A 21476-nucleotide genomic window follows, 5' to 3' on the forward strand; every position below is an offset into this window, starting at 1 on the left:
GAACGTTCAGATATATCACATTGGGTTTCACTGGGTCTATAGTCCCTTTTCCAATTCAAACAACATTAAAATATTTCAAACACTATCATTTTTTTATGACCGCCTACCTGGGCCAGAAATACAAACTTTTAAAGGTATTTTATTCAGGGTTGATGAGCAGCTACTTATAATAAACAAGATAGAAGTTGAGGTACACTGATTCTATGATCAGGATCCTAACCAGATCCTCTACCTAATGATGTCATAACAATGGGGAAACCATTGTAGGACACCAACACAGGTACAGGAAATGCCAAAATAGACCATCATTGGAGGCATGTCCTTGCAGGACTCTGCAGGGTGTACCTCAATGGGAAAACCAAATTCATGTTATTGGCTATTAGAAAGGGAAAGGATCTAGAAAAGAAAGAACATCAAATGTTTTCAATACAACATGATTATCCCAAAAGCATATTGTCAGGGAGGCTTCAAGGCCAGTAAAGAAAACCATATTGAAGACTAGAAGGAAGGACACTCGCTACATACCACAGCTGGTAAAATTGTCATGTGATTAAAGTCACCCCTTCTACCTTCATTCCACTCATCTCAAGTTCATGATTTAGTTTTTACAACTGAATGTTCTGTCTATGATTATAGACAGAACCATTTTTCTTTTTATAAATTTTTCCTCACCCTGCTCTTTCCTTTTCATCCTCATCCTACTCTGTGAAGACAGATTTCAGCTTCCTGGCATTCGTTTTATTTTACTGCCTATTAACTTTTCAAAAGTACACAAAATTAGCCTGTTAAATTAAACCCTTTTGTACAAGTACTCAAATAAAACAATGAAAAAAATAACGTACCGGATAAGCTAAATATAATTAATGACAAAGGAAGTGAAACCTTCGTATTTAAATACCTCTTTCCTAGTTACATCTTCTTTACATGTCATGTTCCCAATAATTCTAACAAAAACTGATTCTGGAATAAGATCAAATCCAAGAACAGGTTGCAAACATATATCAGAGGAAGGTCCTCACTACTAAATGCATGGCTAAGACTTCAGAAAGTTTTAATATGGAGCCTCTAGCTTACAGCAAGAACTTACAGGTACCAAAGACTTTAAAAAATTCTAGTAAAACTTCACATCAAGGCAAAATTGAAAAGCATATATCCAAAGAATGTGAGAACCTGGCTTTTCCAGTGATACAAATCTCAATGAAATTTCCAGAGATGAAAAATATTCTTTTTTTTTACACTTTTTTCAATTTTTGAAATTTTATTGTTAAGATGCTGTACAGAGGGGTTACAGTTACATGAGGAAGGCAATGAGTACATTACTTGTCCATCGTTCTTACCTACGCCCTTCCTTGTTGTTTTCCCACTATCCTTCCCTCCTCCACCTCCCACACTCCTATCCTCCACTCCCCCACCCCTCGCTGCCTGAACTTGTAAAGTTCGTTTCCAATATACTATCCTGTAGGTATCTTTGTTGCAATGGGTCATTCTTTGTCCTTGTTTCATCATTTTGTTATTCTCCTTCCCCTCCCCAGATTAGGCATATGTATATACAAGTTGCAGGGTATCAAAATCGAGTACAGTGACAACAGGTGATATGCCATAGGGGAAAGAACATAAAAATGAAACAACAATAATAACAAATAATAAAATAACATGTTGCATTTAAAACAATAACAAGCCAGGCATTTGTAATCCTAGCTAATCAGGAGGCTGAGATCTGAGGTTCACAGTTCAAAGCCAGCCCAGGCAGGAAAGGCCATGAGACTCTTGTCTCCAATAAAACCACTAGAAAACCAGAAATGGTGTTGTGGCTCAAGTGGTAGAGCACTTGCCTTGAGTTGAAGAGCTGAGCGATAGCGCCCAAGCCCAGTGTTCAAGCCCCATGACTAACAAAAAATAATAATAATAAAGACAGACCTCTTATGGCCATACCTTGGGATTCATTTCCTTTAGCATCAACTTATATGGTCATTTGTACATGGTTTTTGAGCTTTTCAGCTCATCTGATAAGAGGAAAGAATGGCCGTAGACACATGAAGAAATGCTCAACTTCTCTGGCCATAAAAGAAATGCAAATCAAAACAACATTCAGATTCCACCTCACCCCAGTTAGAATGGCTAGAATCAAGAACTCTAATAACAACAGATGCTGGAGGGGATGTAACCAAAGGGAACCCTACTGCATAGTTGGTGGGAGTGTAAACTTGTTCAACCACTCTGGAAAGTAGTATGAAGGTTCCTCAAAAGACTCCACATAGAGCTTCCCTATGACCCAGCAATCCCACTTCTGGGCATTTACCCAAGTGATCACAAACAAGACCATACTAAAGCTACCAGCACAACGATGTTTATTGCAGCTTTATTCACCATAGCTAAGATATGAACCAACCCAGATACCCCTCAGTAGATGAATGGATCAAAAAAATGTGGTATATATACACAATGGAATTCTATGCCTCCATCAGAAAGAATGACACCTCACCTCCCCATTTGTTAGAAAATGGAAAGACTTGGAAAAAATCATATTAAGTGAAGTTACCCAGTCCCAAAGAAATTTAGGTCCCACGGTTTCCCTTATTTGCAAAAATATTCTTTACAAAAAATGTAATGAAAACACTTCTTAATTTGGATTAGAAGAAAAATAGGAAAGTAAAAAATAGGACAGCTGCGAGGTCACCATGCTCGGAAGAGATGGGGGGCTTCTGTGTTCCGTGCCCTCAGAAATTTTAACCTGGAGAACCGGGCGGAACGGGACATCAGCAAGAGAAAGCCTTCCTCGGCTCCCAAACACCCTTCCACCAAGAAGCTCCTTGTGGAGCAGACGAGCAATCATCCAGAAATTGAACGAGAAGTTACTAATAAGGATAACAAGCTGCTCTCATTTTTGAAAGATATATACGTTGATTCCAGAGATCCTGTGTCTTCCCTGAAGGTAAAAAATGTTCAACCAAAGCCACTGCCAAAAGAGTTCAGAATGCCGAAAGACCATCACTCAGAAATGAATGTCACCAGCATTCCTAAAGGTAAAATTTCCATTGTAGAAGCACTGACACTTCTCAATAATCATAAACTTTATCCAGAAACGTGGACTGCTGAGAAAATAGCACAAGAATACTACTTAGAACTTAATGAAAATTCCCTTCTCAAATATTTTGCTACTTTTTAAGTCTTTTCTCCTGAAAATAAGAAATCACTATAATCAAAGTAAGAACATCACAAAATGACTTTTTATGGCTCTATGCTGTTTATCCCTTCTGTTCAGCTTATTAAATGGTACCAGTCACAGTGTGTCTCATGCTCCCAAGTCTGAGAAGACACTATTGAGTTCAGTTTCTAGGATTTGTTCCTAGGATATATTTTGTTATAAAATATAAAATAATTTGATTTATGCACTGGTTCTATGTATATATTATCATGGCTTATCTCATCTACAAAATTACTGTAAATTATAGAGAATTTGTCATTGTAGGCATATTGTATCATATCAAGTAGCCAGAATTCCACATTTAAAATTCAAAGGGTTTCCTTCCACTTAAGGTGATTAATTACTTTGTTGTGGGGTTTTAAAATAAGAGCTTTCTTGACTCCTAAACAAATATGACAGTTAACATTAAACCATGGAAGGTCCACAGGGAAGCAAAAGGCTAGAAAGTATTCAGCTGTAAACAAAGGTAATTTCTTAGGGAAAGAAGATAGAATAAAGAGCCAATAGAGTACGTCAAAGATCCACAGAGATTGAGTCCTGTGCTGATGACAAGGTCAGTATCACCATGGATGCCTTCCATTTTCTCTGTGAATTGTCACTGTTTCTACAAGTTTAACACAATGTTGTGTGTGCCAATGATGGATTAACTTGTCTCTTGCTTTTTTATTCTTCATTTGGGGAGAAACTGTACTTGAGACTATATTTCATAGTGATGGTAGCATCTTGTGCTTACACCTGTACCTGCTGTCATAGTAACTGAGAAAGCTGATAGATACTGAGTAGTGACAAGGGTTGTTTCCAGTGGGATGTAAATAAAATCCTTGTGGGAAGACGTTAACACATGCTTGTTTTGAAACAAGTTCTACAATATTGCTTCTATTAACACATATAATATAAGCCAACCTTTAACATACATTATAATGACTGCTTTGTGATAAAAGTGATTTCCCATGACTTTCAACAAAAAAGAGAAAGAAAGAGAAAAGCTATCTGTAGCATAGTTCTTGCTCTTGAAACCCAGCCAACATGCTGTAAGAAATCTCAGAATACTAGGAGGGAGTAAGTGTTCCAATGTAGGGTTTTAAGATGCCTCGCCAACTTAACATCCCAGCATGGGCTAGCAGCACTGAAGATAAAGAGACATGTGTGAGAAAAACCTGCAGTGGATTCCAGCCGCTAATCTTTGAGCAGACTGAAGTGAACTGGAGGGAGGGACTCAGTTCCAAACTTTCCTCACCAAGTATTTCTCAATGCAAAGGTTCATGGAGAAGGCAAGGGCCTTGAAGATAGTAAAGTTTGGGTAAGTTTAAATAGCAACACTGATTTACTAAATACAAGTAATGCTTATGAGAAATAGCATATAGCAAGGGAGACAGAACTAATAAGAAAGATAATTTGCTAAAGTTGCTTTAATTGAAAAGTCTTACTAATACTTAAGTGTGCTGTTCTAAAATTTTTCTTCAGATAAGAGAATAGAGAAAAATGTGTGTAAGGAGTGACAGGATTTGTAGTATGATAACTGAAATGTAACCAAAAATGTTACATTTTGCTATAAAATGAGACATTTTACCTAATTTTTATTATCTGATTCCAAAAGAGAAAGACTAAATCGTTTCCTAATTAATCTGATATTAGATCTTTATTTTCTTTCTACAAAAAAATATAAAGAGAACATAATGAATTTGTTTAATTCTCTTTACTGGTAAAAACAAAATCAGTATCTGTTAAATGCTCCATTTCCTGGCTTCAGGTGTGTCTCAATGTTGTGCTATATCTCACTGATTCCCCAAGGCATATGAATTAGCTATGAAATTTGGAAGCTGAACCTTGGTTTTCAGTGGCTATCCTCCAGAAAATTTTTTCTTTGAACGAGTGAAAATGTTTATTCTAAGAATTCTGTAAAGAGCTATGAAGAAACAGACCTGAATCTCTATTCTATGTTTAAGTAGAAGCATATGAATATATACAAGAAACCAGTTTGTGAGAAGTTGCTATTTTCACTGGAATGATAACAAATAGCTCAATTTTAAATGAATAAATCTGACATTCCCAAATAATATTCTATTAACTTGTTGGTAAAAAAAAGTCTGTAGAGGATTCTAGAAATTATATTAACTTGATAAAACTTAAGGCAGTAAAGAGTAGAGTGAGTCAGCAGATCCTGTATCTAAGACTTGCAGGTAAAAGGAGTGAAGAACACAGAGGGTGAGGCTCTAAAGGCATACATGGACATAAGGAAAGGAATGTGTTATAAGCTAGACTTCCTATTTTGTCATTAGTCTACAAGGCCTAATCTTACCACAGCGTCTGTTAAAGAAGCAAAACGTTTCCCCAGGAGTGATTTCAAGAACAATCTATTCCACTGACTTTTTATTATTTATTTTTATCATTTAACTTTATTTATATTATTTATTTTAATAATAAAACAACTCAAAAAGTGCAACAGGACTGGGAAGAGCTCTCATCTGACAGCTCAATATGAATTAGTGCCAGCACTGAGATAAACATAAATATTACTTCATCTGAACTGAAAATCCAAACTCATGTAGCATGGTCCACTGATCAAGAAGTAAGAAGAATTTTTTTTTCCAGCAGATGTGAAAAGACAATTAATTTGAACAAAATGTTCTTTTCAGTAATTAAAATTGGTGCAGGGACAACCCGATGCCCATATATTACAGGACACATTGCACCAGCGTGGTAGATCATGCCTATAACTCCAGTTTCTTGAGAAGCACAGGTCAGGAGGATTGAGTCCAAGGATAAGTGAAACAAAATGTAAGATCCCCCTTTCTCAACCAGAACAGCAGGGAGTGCTGGCATACTGCTTTATTCTTATCTTTGTAAGAGTTCTAAATAGAAACCATCAAGTCTAGACTAAATAAGGAAAAGTCTTGTGATTACTTGTCACACAACACTAAAGCAAAAAATTCTTGAGTGCAGCTCTAGTTGTTGAACCTGACTTAACCAGCATTATTCTTGAGCTCAAATCTCAGCACCACCCTATAAACAAAGAACTATTGGTTCATTTTGCTTAACACAAGTGTTTTTCTTTCTTGCTATTGTTTTTAATGTACTTATAATGTACTATGTGAGTTTTTTTTGTTTCTTTGGTATGTTCCTCCCCCACAGTATAACCCGTTTTCACTGTATTTCATTCCGGTGCCCTGAATCTTGTATATACACTTTTCTAATTTAGTGTAGGGAAGGGAAAAAAAAATGCTTAAACAGGGATACAGGTTGACCCATTGTAACAATGAGATGTACAAGACACTATGTTGAAAACGAACTTTTCAACTTGTGGCAGAGAGGGAGGGAGGAGTTGGGAAGGTGGGGGGAAGGGTTGGTAGGGAAAAGCAAAGGAGCGGTAACAATGCTTGATAGGAAATGTACTCATTACCTTACTCATGTAACTGTAACTCCTATGTACAGTATTTTTACAATAAAAACATATTAAAAAAGAACTACTAGGTTCCATCTGAGTTCAACATCCACAGCTAAATTGAAGAAGTAAAATGAAAACTTTTAAGAAAAATCACAGCTATAAATTCTCATGATTGGATTTGCCAGTAGTCTCGTAGACATGGCAATAAAGAAAAAACTGATAATGAGGCAGCATTATGAGTAAATACTATTGTACTTTGAACATATCAGAGACATAGTCGGTTGTAGCTTCCCAGAGGACAGAGAAGCTACGGGTGATAAGCGAAGAGTATGGTGTTTCATTTTAGGATGACAAAATATTCTAAAATCACCGTGATTATTTCATACCTGTGTGAATTTTAAAAAGCGACTTAGACTGTGCACATAAGATGATTGTTTCATACTATATCAACTATATTTCAATGATGCTGTTACCAAAATAGTGACAAGATGTCAAGAAAAAGTGTACAACATGATCATGTTCAAGATAAACATGAATCAACACTATGCCAATTGTGATAGAATTGTAGCACCTATTTACTGACATCAAGTTTTTAAAACACTGAACACACTGCTTTAGGCACCGGGAGAGTTCCTTTGCCAAAAATTATGGATTTTTTTTGCTCAGATCACATTCAAAGATACTATAAGGCTTAGTATATTAACCTCATTTTCTGTTCCAAACTGACTGATTTTTAAATCTCCATTGATACAAAAGTCTCCATTTGCATGTTAACTTCCCTTGTATTTTTGTCATTTTAGGAAGTACTAGTGAAAATCAAAACACCATATCACAGTCAGAATCCTTCTCAAGAAAACAATAAAATGCGAAAGAGGATGTGGAAGAAATGGACCCCTTATAGGTTGATGATCGACATGTTAATTAGTCCTGATGCTACTGAGATCATTATGAAGCTTCATAAAATGTGAAGGAGAACCATGTGCTCCTGCTTTACCAGTATTGAACTTCTAAGTCAGCAAACAACAGGGATGTTTACAATGCATTTTATACTAGCACTATCCACAAGAGTCAAGTTACAAAATCAGTATAAGTCCCTTAACCAATGAGAAGATGAAGAAAAATATAGTATATTGCACACACACACACACACACACACACACACACACACACACACACACACACACACAAGATTATATTGTTTATAGGAAAATGTATCGCACTACAGACCATCAGTTTAGATAATCCCATTCAGAGGAAAAAAATACCACACACCCTTTCATATGCTGAAACTGTCTCACAAGGGGACATAGACATAGACGGGGGACTCTGGTGGGAGCAACGTGGGTTATAGTGGGAAAGGAGAATGAGGAAAATAAGTGTGAAGCACATTATGTACACACAAAAACAACCTAAAGAATCCACTTGAAAATTTGTGACAAGTTCCTAAGAGGGAATGATAGGAGAGGGGACTGAAGAGAACAAAAAAAAGTGATGGATATGATCAATTTGTGTTATCTGCATGTATGGAAATGCCACAATGAAAACCCTTTATATGACTTATATGCACTAATAACATGTTTTTTTTAATTCCACATATAGACAGGAACAAACTTACTAAAGGATGGTAAACTTGGGTGGAGGAAGAACAAAAATATAACTCCTTTGAACAACTGGTGAACAGTTGAACAAAATGATTACCAGGAAACAGAACCATGCTGTGGGGGAGGGCAGTGAGGGAGGAACACAGAAATGGAGCGAGGAAAGTTAAACAAAATGTAGTCATTATATTCAATGTGCATCATGTAAGAATTGGAACTACAAAACCTAATGGTAGGAATGGGAGGGGGAAACAAGGGAGGAGAATAGATGGGAAGACATTGCTCGAGATGCACTGTACTCATAATCTGATTTATGGAATTGTAACCTCTTGTACAACTATTTAATTGCAAAACTTTTTATAAGTTATCTTAGCCAGGAGCAGGGGCTTATCCCTATGATCCTAGCTATACAGGGATCTGAAATCTGAGCAACGTGGTTCCAAGTCAACCAGGGCAGAGAATTTCTTGCAACTCTTATTTCCAGTTAACTACCAAACAGCTGTGGCTCAAGTGGTAAAGTGCTAGCCCTGAATGCAACAGCTCAGGGGCAGAACCCAGGCCCTGAATTCAAACACATAAATAAATAAGGAAACAAAGAGATAAACAGATAAATAGATAAATAAATCAATAACCTTTTGTTTTAAAGTTCTTATTTCAATGTCTTTGACACATTCGGTATTTTTCACTTTTTGACTAGAATGCAATTGTACATTTTGATATCTATTTCCATCGCTTTCTGTCATTTTCTGTAAGTTCTTAGACCTAGAAAAATGTAAATATTTGGTAAGAAAAAACTTTGAAGTTTGAACACTTAGTAATTGTTTCAATAAGTATTATGTTTTATTATATAAAAGAAACAAATCTCTGGATTATGATTCTAGGTCATAAGCCTGGTGAACATGTGAAAGTATTGTTAATAGATATATTATTTAAAATACAATGAATACATCGAAATAGCATATTTAATTCTACTTCAAATATAATGAATACTGAAATGGCATATTTAATTCTTAAATTTATTAGCATTCATCTTTATTATGCTAATGTGAGACATTAACTTATATAAAGAGAATTGCCACAAAAGTGAAGAAGAAAGTTATGCTTAAAGATAAATATTTATAAACAATACAAACTATCTCTCCCCACCGTTTTGCTCAGGGCAAGTGCTCTATCATTTGAGTCATGACCCAACTTTTGTCATTTGTTGATTATTTACACATAAATGTCTCTTAGATTAGTCTGGCTGGGATGGTACTGAACTGAATTCTCAGATCTTAGCTTCAAATGTCACTATCATAATAAACATGAGGCAATAGGATATGTGAAATATTGTTGATGGCTGGATCATTTTCTACAGGAAGAAACCACAGCACTCAAACTATAAAATGCCAGGAGAACTGGGATGTAGTTATGTTCTAAGGTTTTTGCCTCAGTATGCATATACACAAGTACATGCATACAAAATCAAGGAGATCATTGAGAGATAGAGAAAAAAATCATTCATTTTTAAAAAAAATTATTATTATTGTAAAGGTGATGTATATAGAGAGGAGTTACAGTTACATAAGTCAGATAAAGAGTATAGTTCTTTTTGAACAATGTTATGCTTTCCCTCACTCTCATCCAGTTTTTCCCTCCCATCTCCATCCACAAGTCGTATAGTTCATTTTCAATATAGTGTGTAATGAGTATCACTGCTGCATTTGTTCACCAGTTATCCCTCCCTTTCTGTGTCCCCCTTTATCCTTCCAAAGCCAAATAGATACGTGAACAAACAGGACAAAAGAAAAAGAAAACAAAAACAGCCACAAAGAAAAAAAAGTCTCTTGTTTCCATTTCCTGGAGTTCATTTCGATAAATATTATTTTGTGTTAGCAGATTCACATAGCTATTGTGCCTCTGGGAAAAAGTCTCAAGACTGCCTTGAGAAGAAATCTATAGATTTTGCTAACACAGTGTTCCAAAAATTCAAGAGATATAAATCTTGTGGTCAGAGTATCTGTCATGAAGAAAGCAAATAACAACAAATGCTGGAGTGGATGGGTGGAGGGTGGGGGAGGGGAGGATCCTCATACACTGTTGGTGGGAACATAAACTAGTGCAGTCTCTGTGAAAGTCAGTTTGGAGAGTGCTCAAAAGCCTGAAAATAGATCTTCCTTATGACACTGCCATATCACTATTGGCCATATATCCAATGTAGAGTAAATCAGAACATCAGAAGCACCCCTGCATATCTATGTTATAAATTGCAGTGCTGCTCATATAGTCAAAGAATGGATGTTCTTCCCCATGGTATGACCTCTGTTTTCATGGTATTTGATTCTGATGCCCTACATCTTGTATATATATATATATTTCTAATTTGGGGAGGAGAAGGGAAATAACAAAATGTTGAAACAAGGATACAGATTGACCTGTTGTAACAATAAGATGTACAAGACACTACATTGAAAACAAACTTTACAACTTGTCGGGGGAAGGGGGAGTTGGGAAGGTGGGGAGGGAAGGAATGGTAAGGGAAAACAAAAAGGAAGGGGTAACAATTCTGGATAGGAAATGTACTCATTGCCGTAGGCATGTAACTATAGCCCCTCTGTACAGTATCTTTACAATAAATATTTTTAAAAGACTGGGATAAATGAGGTACTCAACAACAGATGAATAGATAAAGAAGGTAAAATAGGTATATATATATATATATCCCATATATTAACATATATAATATATATTATACATTATATTATATACTATTACAGAACCATATAGAAAAGTAAAATGTCATTTGCAGGAAAATAGTTGCAACTTGAAGACCTCCTACTGAACCAAGAACAGCCAACTCATAAAACAAATTATCACACATTTTAATTTTTTTTTGGTCGGTCGTGGGGCCTGAACTCTGGGCCTGGGCCTTGCCTCTCAGCTCTTCAGCTCAAGGCTAGCACTCTACCACTTGAGCTACAGCTCCTCTTCCAGCGTTTTCTGCTAATGTGGTACTGAGGAATCAAACCCAGGGTCTCATGTTTGCAAGGCAAGCACTCTACCACTGAGCTACCTTCCCAGCCCCACATTTTAGTTTATATGGGTTTACTTAAAAACCCATTTATACTCACAGACATATACATAAGAATAAATTTCCTTTTTTTTCAGACAGAAAAAGAACTTACTGAGGGAGAGCACACAGTGGGCCTGCATAAGATGGAGACACACAGATACAGGGGGAAAGAGAAGGAGAAAAAGAGAAGAGACGAATGAATATCTTTATACATAATTTCTCTAGTCATTAGACAAACATGAATCAAGCTAAGAGACTACTCAGGAGAAGGGGACAAGAGAATGGAAAAGAAAGAGGTCATGTAACCCCTCTGTACAGTATTATCACAATAAAAAAGTTATTTAAAAAAAAGGAAAAGTAAAAGAAAGAGGATGGATAACTATTAACACATCATAAGTAAATATGCAAGCCACAGAGAAATTCAACAAGGCTCATGATCAAGAGGGGCATGGGAGGGAAGAGAAATAGATTGGGACTAGCAGGAGAGAGGTGTGTCTCTGGGGAGGATCAAGAAGATTTTAGTGTTGTTAAAACAGACTATTTATGTCCATGAAAACAATGCAAAGAAACCTGTTGGGGACAGTATTTTTTTTTTAGAGAAAAGAGTGCAAGAAATGTGATGGAATGGCAAAATGGACTGGAATACAGCATTAACACATAGGGAGATGTGATAACTAATCCTACCAATAAGCAATTAAAAAATATGTATTAGATTTACTGTGAATTTCTCAAGTAAATTTGGAAATAAATTGATTTTTTAACTTCATAAAGCAGATACAAAAGGAATTCAATTTGTATTTCGGGTTTCATAAAAATCACAGTTTAATTAATAAATAAATGGTTGAATGATTAGAAATATAAAACTCTTACCTCAGTAGTTCTAGCAATTTAAATCCTTTCTCCATTTCTTCTTCTATTTCATGTTGTACAGACAAAATTGAATCAATCAGGTTGTTTGTTTGTCCTTTATCATATTCAGACTTTGAAAAGGATAAAGGTAAATTAGTTTTAAAAGTGTAGATAATCTTCTTTCTCATACAGATTTCTTCTCATGAATCCATCAATAGAATGCACTTAGGCTAATTCACAAATTATACCTATAAATCTGATACTAATAATCAAATTATGAAAAATAACTTTGTATTGCTTTTTTCTATAATTTATATTTCCTGATTTTATTGAAAGTATATATTTTTATACCTGTGTCATGGAAAATATTTAAATGTGGCTACATTTACAATTGATTTTCAAAATATGACCAAGAAACATGTCTATGAACAATTGACTGTATTCGGGTTTACTCAAATTATATTTAGTAAGAACAATTTTTGAAAACTTTCCTCTTTCCCATTATCTTTTGGATTTTCAAATCACAAGATATTATGATTTGAAAAGAAGAAAAACTCTCGCTTCTTGAAACTACCCTGCCATTCTATCTTTGCTAGTAACTATTTCATTTTAAAGCTGAACTCTTCTTTACATTACCCAAATTGCCAATTGCCTAGTTCTTGTGGCTTTCCTGTTGCCTCTTTCTCCCATTCCTTTTGGCCCTAGCATTTCATTTTAGTGCTTTACCTACAACAATCTATTTTTCATCACTTAGTGTAGCTTTTTACAGTAAAATCGAATCAAGGAGTTTTTTTTTCATTTTATGACCTTATTCTGTTTCTCAAAAGCACGTGTGATCAATGACCACAGCCTTCTTCTCTGTGATTTGGGCCTTATTATTATTTCAAAAAGCAGACACTGATGATTTCCCTGGGACATTAAGTGTGGGCCTACTGCCTTGGTTCTACACAGAGGACACTGTGGTCCTTGCAGTCCTCTGAGATTCACTGGGTGCCACTGTAGAGTCCATGAAGTGCAGCCATTGAAGGCTCTATTCTGATTACAGTCTCTGGGGGTGACAGTTTCTCTTCTTACTGAATAATGAATATAAGAAAACTTCTTGTAAACATATCAAAAGATGTGAAATTGCTAGAAAATCATTTTAATAGTAAAGATTTTGAGCATACAATAGCTAATCAATAATACCAAAAACTGCTCAAAAAGCCAGTTATTTGCCTGAGGTCATTATGAGCTCCTTTCTACAGTTACAGGCAGAGGACTTGAATTAGAACACTCTTCCCCAATGCATTTTTGTTTTGTGGTTTGGTTTTGTGAAGGAATGTTCTGTCCATGAACTTATCCTTTAGCTTCTGTCTCTAACTTTCTTGGATTATAGACATGAGTCCCAACCAGGTATATTCTTTGGTTTTAAACATATTTACATGGCTTTAAATAGATTCACATTTAAATAGAACACAGTGTGATAATCTGTGAACAGTTGACTGTATTTTGGAGAGACTGAGATCTAAGGATCATGGATCTAAGCCAGATTGGTCAGGAAAGACTGTAAGACTCTTATCTCCAATTGACAACCAAAAAGCCAGAAGTGGAGATGTGCCTCAAGTGGTAGAGCACTGGTCTTGAGCAAAAATAGTTTAGGGATGGTATCCAGGCTTAGAGTTCAAGTCCCAGGATTGAAAGATAAACACAAATCAGATATATGTGTAAGTACAGATATTAATCTCAGTTCATTACTCAAGTTGCTTGATTGTTGGTTGGTTTATTTTGTGCTGGTACTTACTGGAGCTTGAACTCAAAGCCTGGGCACTGTCTTTGAGCTATTTTGTTTAAAAGTAACACTTTACCACATAAGCAAAACACCATTTCTGGCTTTTTGGTGATTAATTGAAGATAAAAGTCTCATGGAATTTCCTGCCCAGGCTAGCTTCAAACTAGAATATTCCAATCTCAGCTTCTGAGTGGCTAGATAACAGGCATGAGCCCGGTGCAGTATTCAAATTTTAATGACCTAAATAGCAGCCAGTTTGATTCAAAAATAAAGTCATAACCTCAATTTAGCCCAAGAGAGTACTGTGACAAGACATTGCCTCCCTTGTAAAATATTTAACCAGTTTCTTTACACTTTAAAAAGCTAATTGTCCTGTAGTTTAACATAAAACCACTTTTATTATAGTGATTAAATTCAATTTTCTTTCCCATGCTTTATTCAGAAAACATATTGAGCAAACCAAAGATCTACAATACATGCCTCTAGCTTTGGATGTGATACATTATTTTAGAATTAGAGAACATTATTTTTATTGTAACCTAAACATATGCTGCTTAACAACATTTCAGGAAAAAATGGATGGCAAGTAGAGTGGTAAAACAAGAAGACCACATGACCTAGTGATCTTTTAAGTTTGTGTAAGTACAAAACAAAGAAGGGGAAACAAAGCAGGAGACTACAATGCTTAATAAGAAATGTACTCATTATCTTGCCCATGTAATTGTAACCCCTCTGTACAGTATTTTCACAATAGAAAAACATTTCCCCAAGATGACATTGCCTAAAAGCACATTCCATAGATCATAGCTAGTTTTTATGACACAGGACTGTAATTATTAAGTTGCAATGATATTATAAGCAGTGAGAATGAAACAAAGTTAGAAATGTGACATTTTTACAAAAAATTGAGTTACCTCACTCAAGTTTTCTCTTGGAATCTTTAATTTCATATTTGGTGTCTTGAGACCAACTTCAGGTTGTTTTTTCCATTTGAATTCATTTTTGCTCTGTTGTTCTTTGTGAATTAGCTCATCTTTAATTTTTGCCTGAGAAAGACCAGCTTCTCTTCTCTTACAGTTTTGTTGTTCTAGGGAATATCTGGGCATAAATGGGTTAATTTAAAAGTTTTTATTTAAAAGTAAATCCTTGTTTTATTTAAAGAAAAATCTTATTTTTATTTTTCTTTTCAGATATTGATGTACTTTTCCACCAAAGTCTCAAAGTCTTTATGTTCTCAAGTATTTATCCTTTCTACTATTTTTATTTATTTTTTTTTGTCAGTATGGGATCTGAAATCTGGGCCTGGGCACTGTCCCTGAGCTCTTCAGCTCAAGGCTAGTGCTCTACCGCTTCAGTCACAGCGCCACTTCTGTCTTTTTCTGCTTATGTGGTGCTGAGGAATTAAACCCAGGGCCTCATGCATGCAAGGCAAGCACTCTACCACTGAACCACCTTCCCAGCCCCTCTACTATTTTTGTCTTGAACTTTTTAATTTTTTAATTTCAATGAAATTAAATATTTTCATATGTAGACATGAAAATGTAATAATGAAAATCAGTTCTGTTATTCAGCAAGTATTGATTACAAGGAAATGCTTATGGGTAAATACTTTAGGAAAATAAAATTTGTAATTATGTAGTAAATTAATATGGTGAAAATTCTTCTTTTATATGGACTTTATTGATCATAATTACTTCCCAATTTAACCAGATAATAACTGATTTTAAAAAGTATTGGTTTCAAGTTAAGTTTATGGTTTCACTAGAAATAAACTTTCATCTTCACAAAACATAACAGCCATCTCCTAAAATGATTTACAATGTGAGATAACAGATTAATATAATTCAAGATTAGTCAAAAGATGTTACTAACTGCTATCCCACAGTTTATGTTCTTCTTTTGTAACATTTCAATTTATTGTGCTTATTTTTATGTGATTTAGAAACAACTTTAAATCTCTTCATGCACAGGACAGGTTGTAGTAAGTCTGCACATGAATGATATTGTCTTCTCATCACACAAATTTGAATTAATATTATTTACATATGGAAGACAAGTGTTGAAAATCTACAAAGTAAACCTTTTTCATTGTACTTTTCTGTAGCTCCTTAATATTAACTATAAAGTCATAGCTAATGGTTTAGCTCAGGCTAAACCTGAGCTAAATGGTTTGGCCTACAATTTGCAATAATGCACATTCAATGCTAACTAGCTTTAGACAAGTAAAACTGTAAATTCACATTAGTTTTCCAAGAACAGTTATAAGTATTGATCAAAATACTTTACAAATCTTAATCAAATAATTTCACAATGAAGAATTTATTTATTAAAATAATTATACATGTAGGAAATTATTTACATAAAAAGGTTCAATGAAGTAGTCACTCTTATTTTAAATCATATAATTATATCTACTGAGCAGGTAGGGAGATTTATACGGTGAACAGCTATAGGTCCATTCACAATTGTGGGCAAATGCACAATTAGATGTTAGAAGCATTCATGGTTAACTTTACAACATTCCATTTTTCTTAATATCATCTAAAATATGTGAGCACATGTGCACTACAATACAATACCTCAAATGGTGGCACTCTATTTCCAAGTTCTTCTTGTCACATTCCAACTGTGAATTGAGTTGCTTTGATTCTACCAGCTCCTCTTGGAATTTATTGTTCTGAAATTCAACCATTTTTTGTTTTTCTTTGAGGTCTTTCACTAATTTTTCATAAAAATTCAATGCCTCAATTATTTTAAGCATGGTAGGATGATCTATACCAAGAATATAATAAAAATATGTAAATGAGAAATTTCTTCAATAATTGAATCACAAGATGAGCATGGGAGCTTTTACCTATAATCCTAGCAAGTCAGAAGGATGAGATCAGGGGGATTATGATCAGTTCAAAGCCACTAGAAGCAAAAGTTTCATAAAATTCTTTCTGAGCAAAGAGTTGTGAGCATCCTCACAACTCTGTTACCCCAGCTATATTTGATTTTTTTTTTTTTGTCGGTCGTGGGGCTTGAACTCTGGGCTTGAACTCTGGGCCTGGGCGCTGTCCCTCAGCTCTTCAGCTCAAGGCTAGCGCTCTACCACTTGAGCTACAGCACCACTTCCGGTTTTCTGGTGGTTTATTGGAGATAGGAGTCTCAAGGTCTCTCCTGCCCGGGCTGGCTTTGAACCGTGATCCTCAGATCTCAGCCTCCTGAGTAGCTAGGATTACAGGCGTGAGCCACCAGCGCCCAGCAAGGGTTGGGTTTTTTTTTTGTTTGTTTGTTTGGGTTTTTTTTTTTAACTGTATTTTTTTTGTCTTTTCTTTTTTGGTACTGGGGATCGAACCCAGGATGTTGCACTTGCTAGGCAAGTGCTTTGCCACTGAGCTAATCCCAGCCCATCCCAGCTATATTTGAAAGTGCAAAATCTTGAGGATTATGACACAGACATGGGCTCAGGAAAATCAGAACTCTATGTCAAAACAGTACATAAAAATTATGGAGACACAAGTGAGTGGTTGGAGGGACTCGCTAGCAAGTGTAATGTACTGAGTTCAAACACCAGCACAGTAAAAATAAAAAGGAATGTGCATTTTCACATTTATATATTACATGATGTCAATGTCTATGATACTGAGTACATTATAATAAATCCTGTAGATAGAAAAGATGAAACCACTAATCTGTTTTATAATCTTCAAGTCTAGTGGAGAAGAAACAGACACAAACAAAACATTATAAAAAGATCACATGCAGATATAAACACCAAATCTGTTATAAAAAAGATAATTTATCTCGACACTATGTGCAAGTAAGCTTTGCAGAGGAAGAGATGTCTACAGTAAGGAAAGATGAAGAACAGGAAGCATTTAAGTCAAATGTTAAAAGGAACATTCTCACCAACTTATGTCATGTTCCAAGACTTTATTTTAGATCTACATTTCAACATAGTTAACAGGTACTGATTTATGATTCCACTGAAACAACCATATATATGTATATATGTATATACGTATATAGGTACATATATACATATATACGCTGTTGTAAAACTATATACATGTATAGGAATGCATATATGTGTATATTATTTTTTCAAAATTTTACCTTCTTGAAGTTACTAAAAATGTGAAAGTTCTACTGTATAAGTAGCTAATAGCAGAGGCTCCAAGAGATAAAACTAGACAAGTGAGATGTTTAACATGAAGGTAGTGGGAAATGATAGTAGGGCCTTAAGAAATGGATGAACATCATTAGATCTGAAAATTTATGACTACATAATGACAGGTACAGAGTAGGTCATGGTGTCAGGGTCTGGGTTGGGTAGCAGTGAGAACAGTAGTAGGTTCCTGCAGTATACCAGGTAATACTATTTGTGTTAAAAGAACAGCGAATCTAACCTCTTTGGCTGACATGTATTGCAATTCTCATTCTGCTTTCATAAACATTGCAGGGATACTTGGATTTGAACTCAAGTCTCATAACTGCTAAGCAGTAAATCAAATACTTTCTGTTTTCATACAAAGTACACTAATAACATGAATAGCCCTTTATCACATCAATATTCTATTGTTCAACCTTAAACAATGTGTCAACATGTTAATACCATGGACATGAAAAAGCCACACATTTACAATGTGGTCCTACCTTTAGACTCCTTCACAAGTTCTTCAGGTAGAGGGACAATCTCAGGCATGGGCAAGTCAGAATACATAGAAGTTGTGTCAGATGATTCAGTTAAGTCGTTAAGGTCGTCCAGACTATTGACCATGCTTAGGAGCTATGAAATTAATAATACTGTTTCAAAATGTCACCAAATATTTATGCACTATATTAAGTGTACATTATTTATTACTACCAAACTACCACTACAAAAGATCACTAAAGGAATCCTTCACATAGAGGGACGAAGTTAAACATAACCAAGAAAAAAATTCTAAAAATGAATGTCATTCAACAATGAAGTATAGGAAAATAATTCATCAAAACAACAAAGTAACTAGTTATCTTTCAATATTAGCAATGATGGATAATGTTCCCAACAATGTAGTCATACGAATTTGAAGTCAGGCGCTTGTGGGTCATGCTTGTAATTCTGGCTGCTCATGGGGCTGAGGTCTGGGAATTGTGTTTCTAAGCTGGCCACATGGAGAAGTTCATAAGATTCTTACCTCTAATGAATCCTCCAAACAAACAAATAAAAAAACACAAAACAGAAGTGGAAAAATGGCTCAAATGGTGGAGTGCTGGTCTGAGCAAAAGAAATCAAGTACTATATCTAGTCCCAGTATCAACACACATACACACAAACACAAAAGACAGAAAGAAGAAATGGAAAGGAAGAGAGAGAGAGAGAAAGGAAGGAAGGAAGGAAGGGGGAAGGGAAGAACAGAGGGATAGGAGAGGAGGGAGAGAGGAGAGGAGGGGAGAAAAAGGGAGAGAAGGAGAGGGAAGGGGATGGGCAGGGAGGGGAGGGGAAAGGAGTTGAGGGGAAAGTAGAGGAGGAAATTCAATGAGGATTTGAATGAATACACAAGACCTGTTTTTTGCCTACAAGGGATGTAACTCCCTGATAAAATATTTGTATTGGCTTAGGGATAAAGAATGGAAAGCACAGAGTGATTCCAATGTAATGATACTACAAGTCTTCAAAGCATGATTTCCATCAGACAAAAATTTAACAAAGGAATTGTAGAAATTGACTAAATTGAATGAGCAGATATTTGGATAATATTTAAGAAGCTACATAATATATACCTGTCAAAATGGACCATGAAACCTACTCCAAATATGCAATATTTGAAGAAATAAAGTCTTTCTATTGATCTTGCTACCTATGTCCTTTTCTATGCAGAAGCTCTGCAGTTTCATGCAATCCCATTTGTCCTATTCCATTGGTCGTCAGGTCTTTTTTTGTACCAGTACCAAGCTGCTTTGATTACTACGGCTCTAGTATATATCTATGACAAGCAGAAAAGGTCAAAAAGCTATGTACATATGACCATATAAGATGATGCTAAACAAAATGAACCCCAATATAGGGACAAAAGAAGTTTTTACCTTTGTTGCTGTTGTTTTTAATGTACTTATAATGTACCATGTGAAATTTTTTTGATTCTTTTGTATGTTCTTCCCCCATGGTACACCCGATGTTTTCACTATATTTGACTCTAGTGCCCTACATCTTGTATATACATTTTTCTAATTTGAGGGGAAGGGAAATAAGAAAATGTTGAAATAAGGATAGAGGTTGACCCATTGTAGCAATGAGATGTACAAGACACTATGTTGAAACCTAATTTTACAATTTTGGGGGGGAGGGGAGGAGTTGGAGAGGTAGGATGGGAAAGGATAGTAGGGGAAAAACAAAGGAGGGAGTAACAAGGTTCGATAAGAAATGTACTTATTACTCTATTCATGTAACTGTAACCCCTCTGTATAGTATCTTTACAATTTATATATATATATATATATGTATAAAATAAAAAAGAAAGTCTTCTTGAATATAAGAAAATTAAAACCAAATCCATTTTCTATCAGACCTTAATGGAATAAAATTAGTACTAAAAACAAAAGAAACTGTATTATTCAAAGTCTTGGAGACAAAACACCTAAAACCTGAATGAGCAAAGAGTCAACAATAAAGAAGGAAATTTTTAAGAATCCTGGAATCTAATAAACCAGAATGCACAATTTGCTAGAAACTCTGGATTATGTTAAAAGCAATGCCAGGAGGAAAATGTATAGCTATAAGAGCCCCTATCTAAAAGAAAATATGTCTCAAAGTCTAAGTATCCTAATGAAGCGTTTCAAACTCCTAGGAAATAAAACAAGCTAAACTCATAATGAGCAGCAAGAAAAAAATCTAAAATTTGACATATTCACTGCTGAATTCTATCAAAGCTTTAAAGAATTAATAACAATGTTCCTCAAATTTTTCCATGTAAAAGAAAGGGAATACAAAGTACAAAATGTATTCTATGGAACCACAACTCCTCCTCCCATGAATAGATAGGAACACAGCAACAATCACACAAAAGCTTTTATGAACATCATCACAATAGTCTTCAATAAAATACCTGTAAAGGAAATTCAACAGCACTTTTAAAAGATCATCTACCCTGACCAAATCTATTTCATTTCAGAGCTGCAAGGAGGATTTAAGATACATAAATCCAAAGATATAACACAACACACAAAAATCGAATAAAGTACAAAGTTGACATGATCATCTCAATTTATTCTGAAAAAGACTTTGAAGAAGTTTGATATCTTTTTAATGATAGAGCTACCAAGAAAAAAGAAGGAATGTTCCTTAACATAATAATGGTTATATGACAAACAGTTAACGTTACTGCAAAGGTGGAGAAGCTGAAATCATTTCATTTCAGTCAGTAAGGAAACAGATTCACTTTCCCCTTTCTTACTGAAGTTATCTAGTAATGGAATTTCTGGCCAGAGAGAGAAGGCAAGAGAGAATTGTATATAGAGAAAGACGAATTCCCATGGTATGATTCAAGACCTAAAAAATACTCAATATTCCCTCTAAAATCTCCTAAGTCTGATAAACCATGTAGTTACATATAAAATGAAGGCCAAAGCATCTTTTTTTTTATATCAATAAT

General features: G+C 35.1%; 1 protein-coding gene and 1 pseudogene across 2 annotated transcripts in view; one reads left to right on the plus strand and one right to left on the minus strand.

Annotated features, from left to right (window-relative positions):
- Positions 1-21476, minus strand: part of LOC138806218 (ankyrin repeat domain-containing protein 26) — a 55330-nt gene that overhangs the window by 5962 nt on the left and 27892 nt on the right. For both annotated transcript variants that reach the window (XM_069991752.1, XM_069991751.1), the window contains exons 2-6: positions 18499-18631; positions 16437-16629; positions 14772-14955; positions 12111-12220; positions 8821-8950 (exon numbers count right to left, since the gene is read on the minus strand). In XM_069991752.1, coding sequence (XP_069847853.1) covers positions 8821-8950; positions 12111-12220; positions 14772-14955; positions 16437-16629; positions 18499-18622 — 741 coding nt within the window. In that variant the 5' untranslated portion in view covers positions 18623-18631. The remainder of the gene's footprint in view (positions 1-8820; positions 8951-12110; positions 12221-14771; positions 14956-16436; positions 16630-18498; positions 18632-21476) is intronic.
- On the plus strand, positions 1030-3208 carry LOC138805519 (NADH dehydrogenase [ubiquinone] 1 alpha subcomplex assembly factor 4-like; annotated as a pseudogene).

This window comes from Dipodomys merriami, unplaced genomic scaffold (genome assembly GCF_024711535.1).
Source record: "Dipodomys merriami isolate MVZ:Mamm:240054 unplaced genomic scaffold, mDipMer1.0.p SCAF_4, whole genome shotgun sequence".
In the NCBI taxonomy this organism is placed as follows: Eukaryota; Metazoa; Chordata; class Mammalia; order Rodentia; family Heteromyidae; genus Dipodomys; species Dipodomys merriami.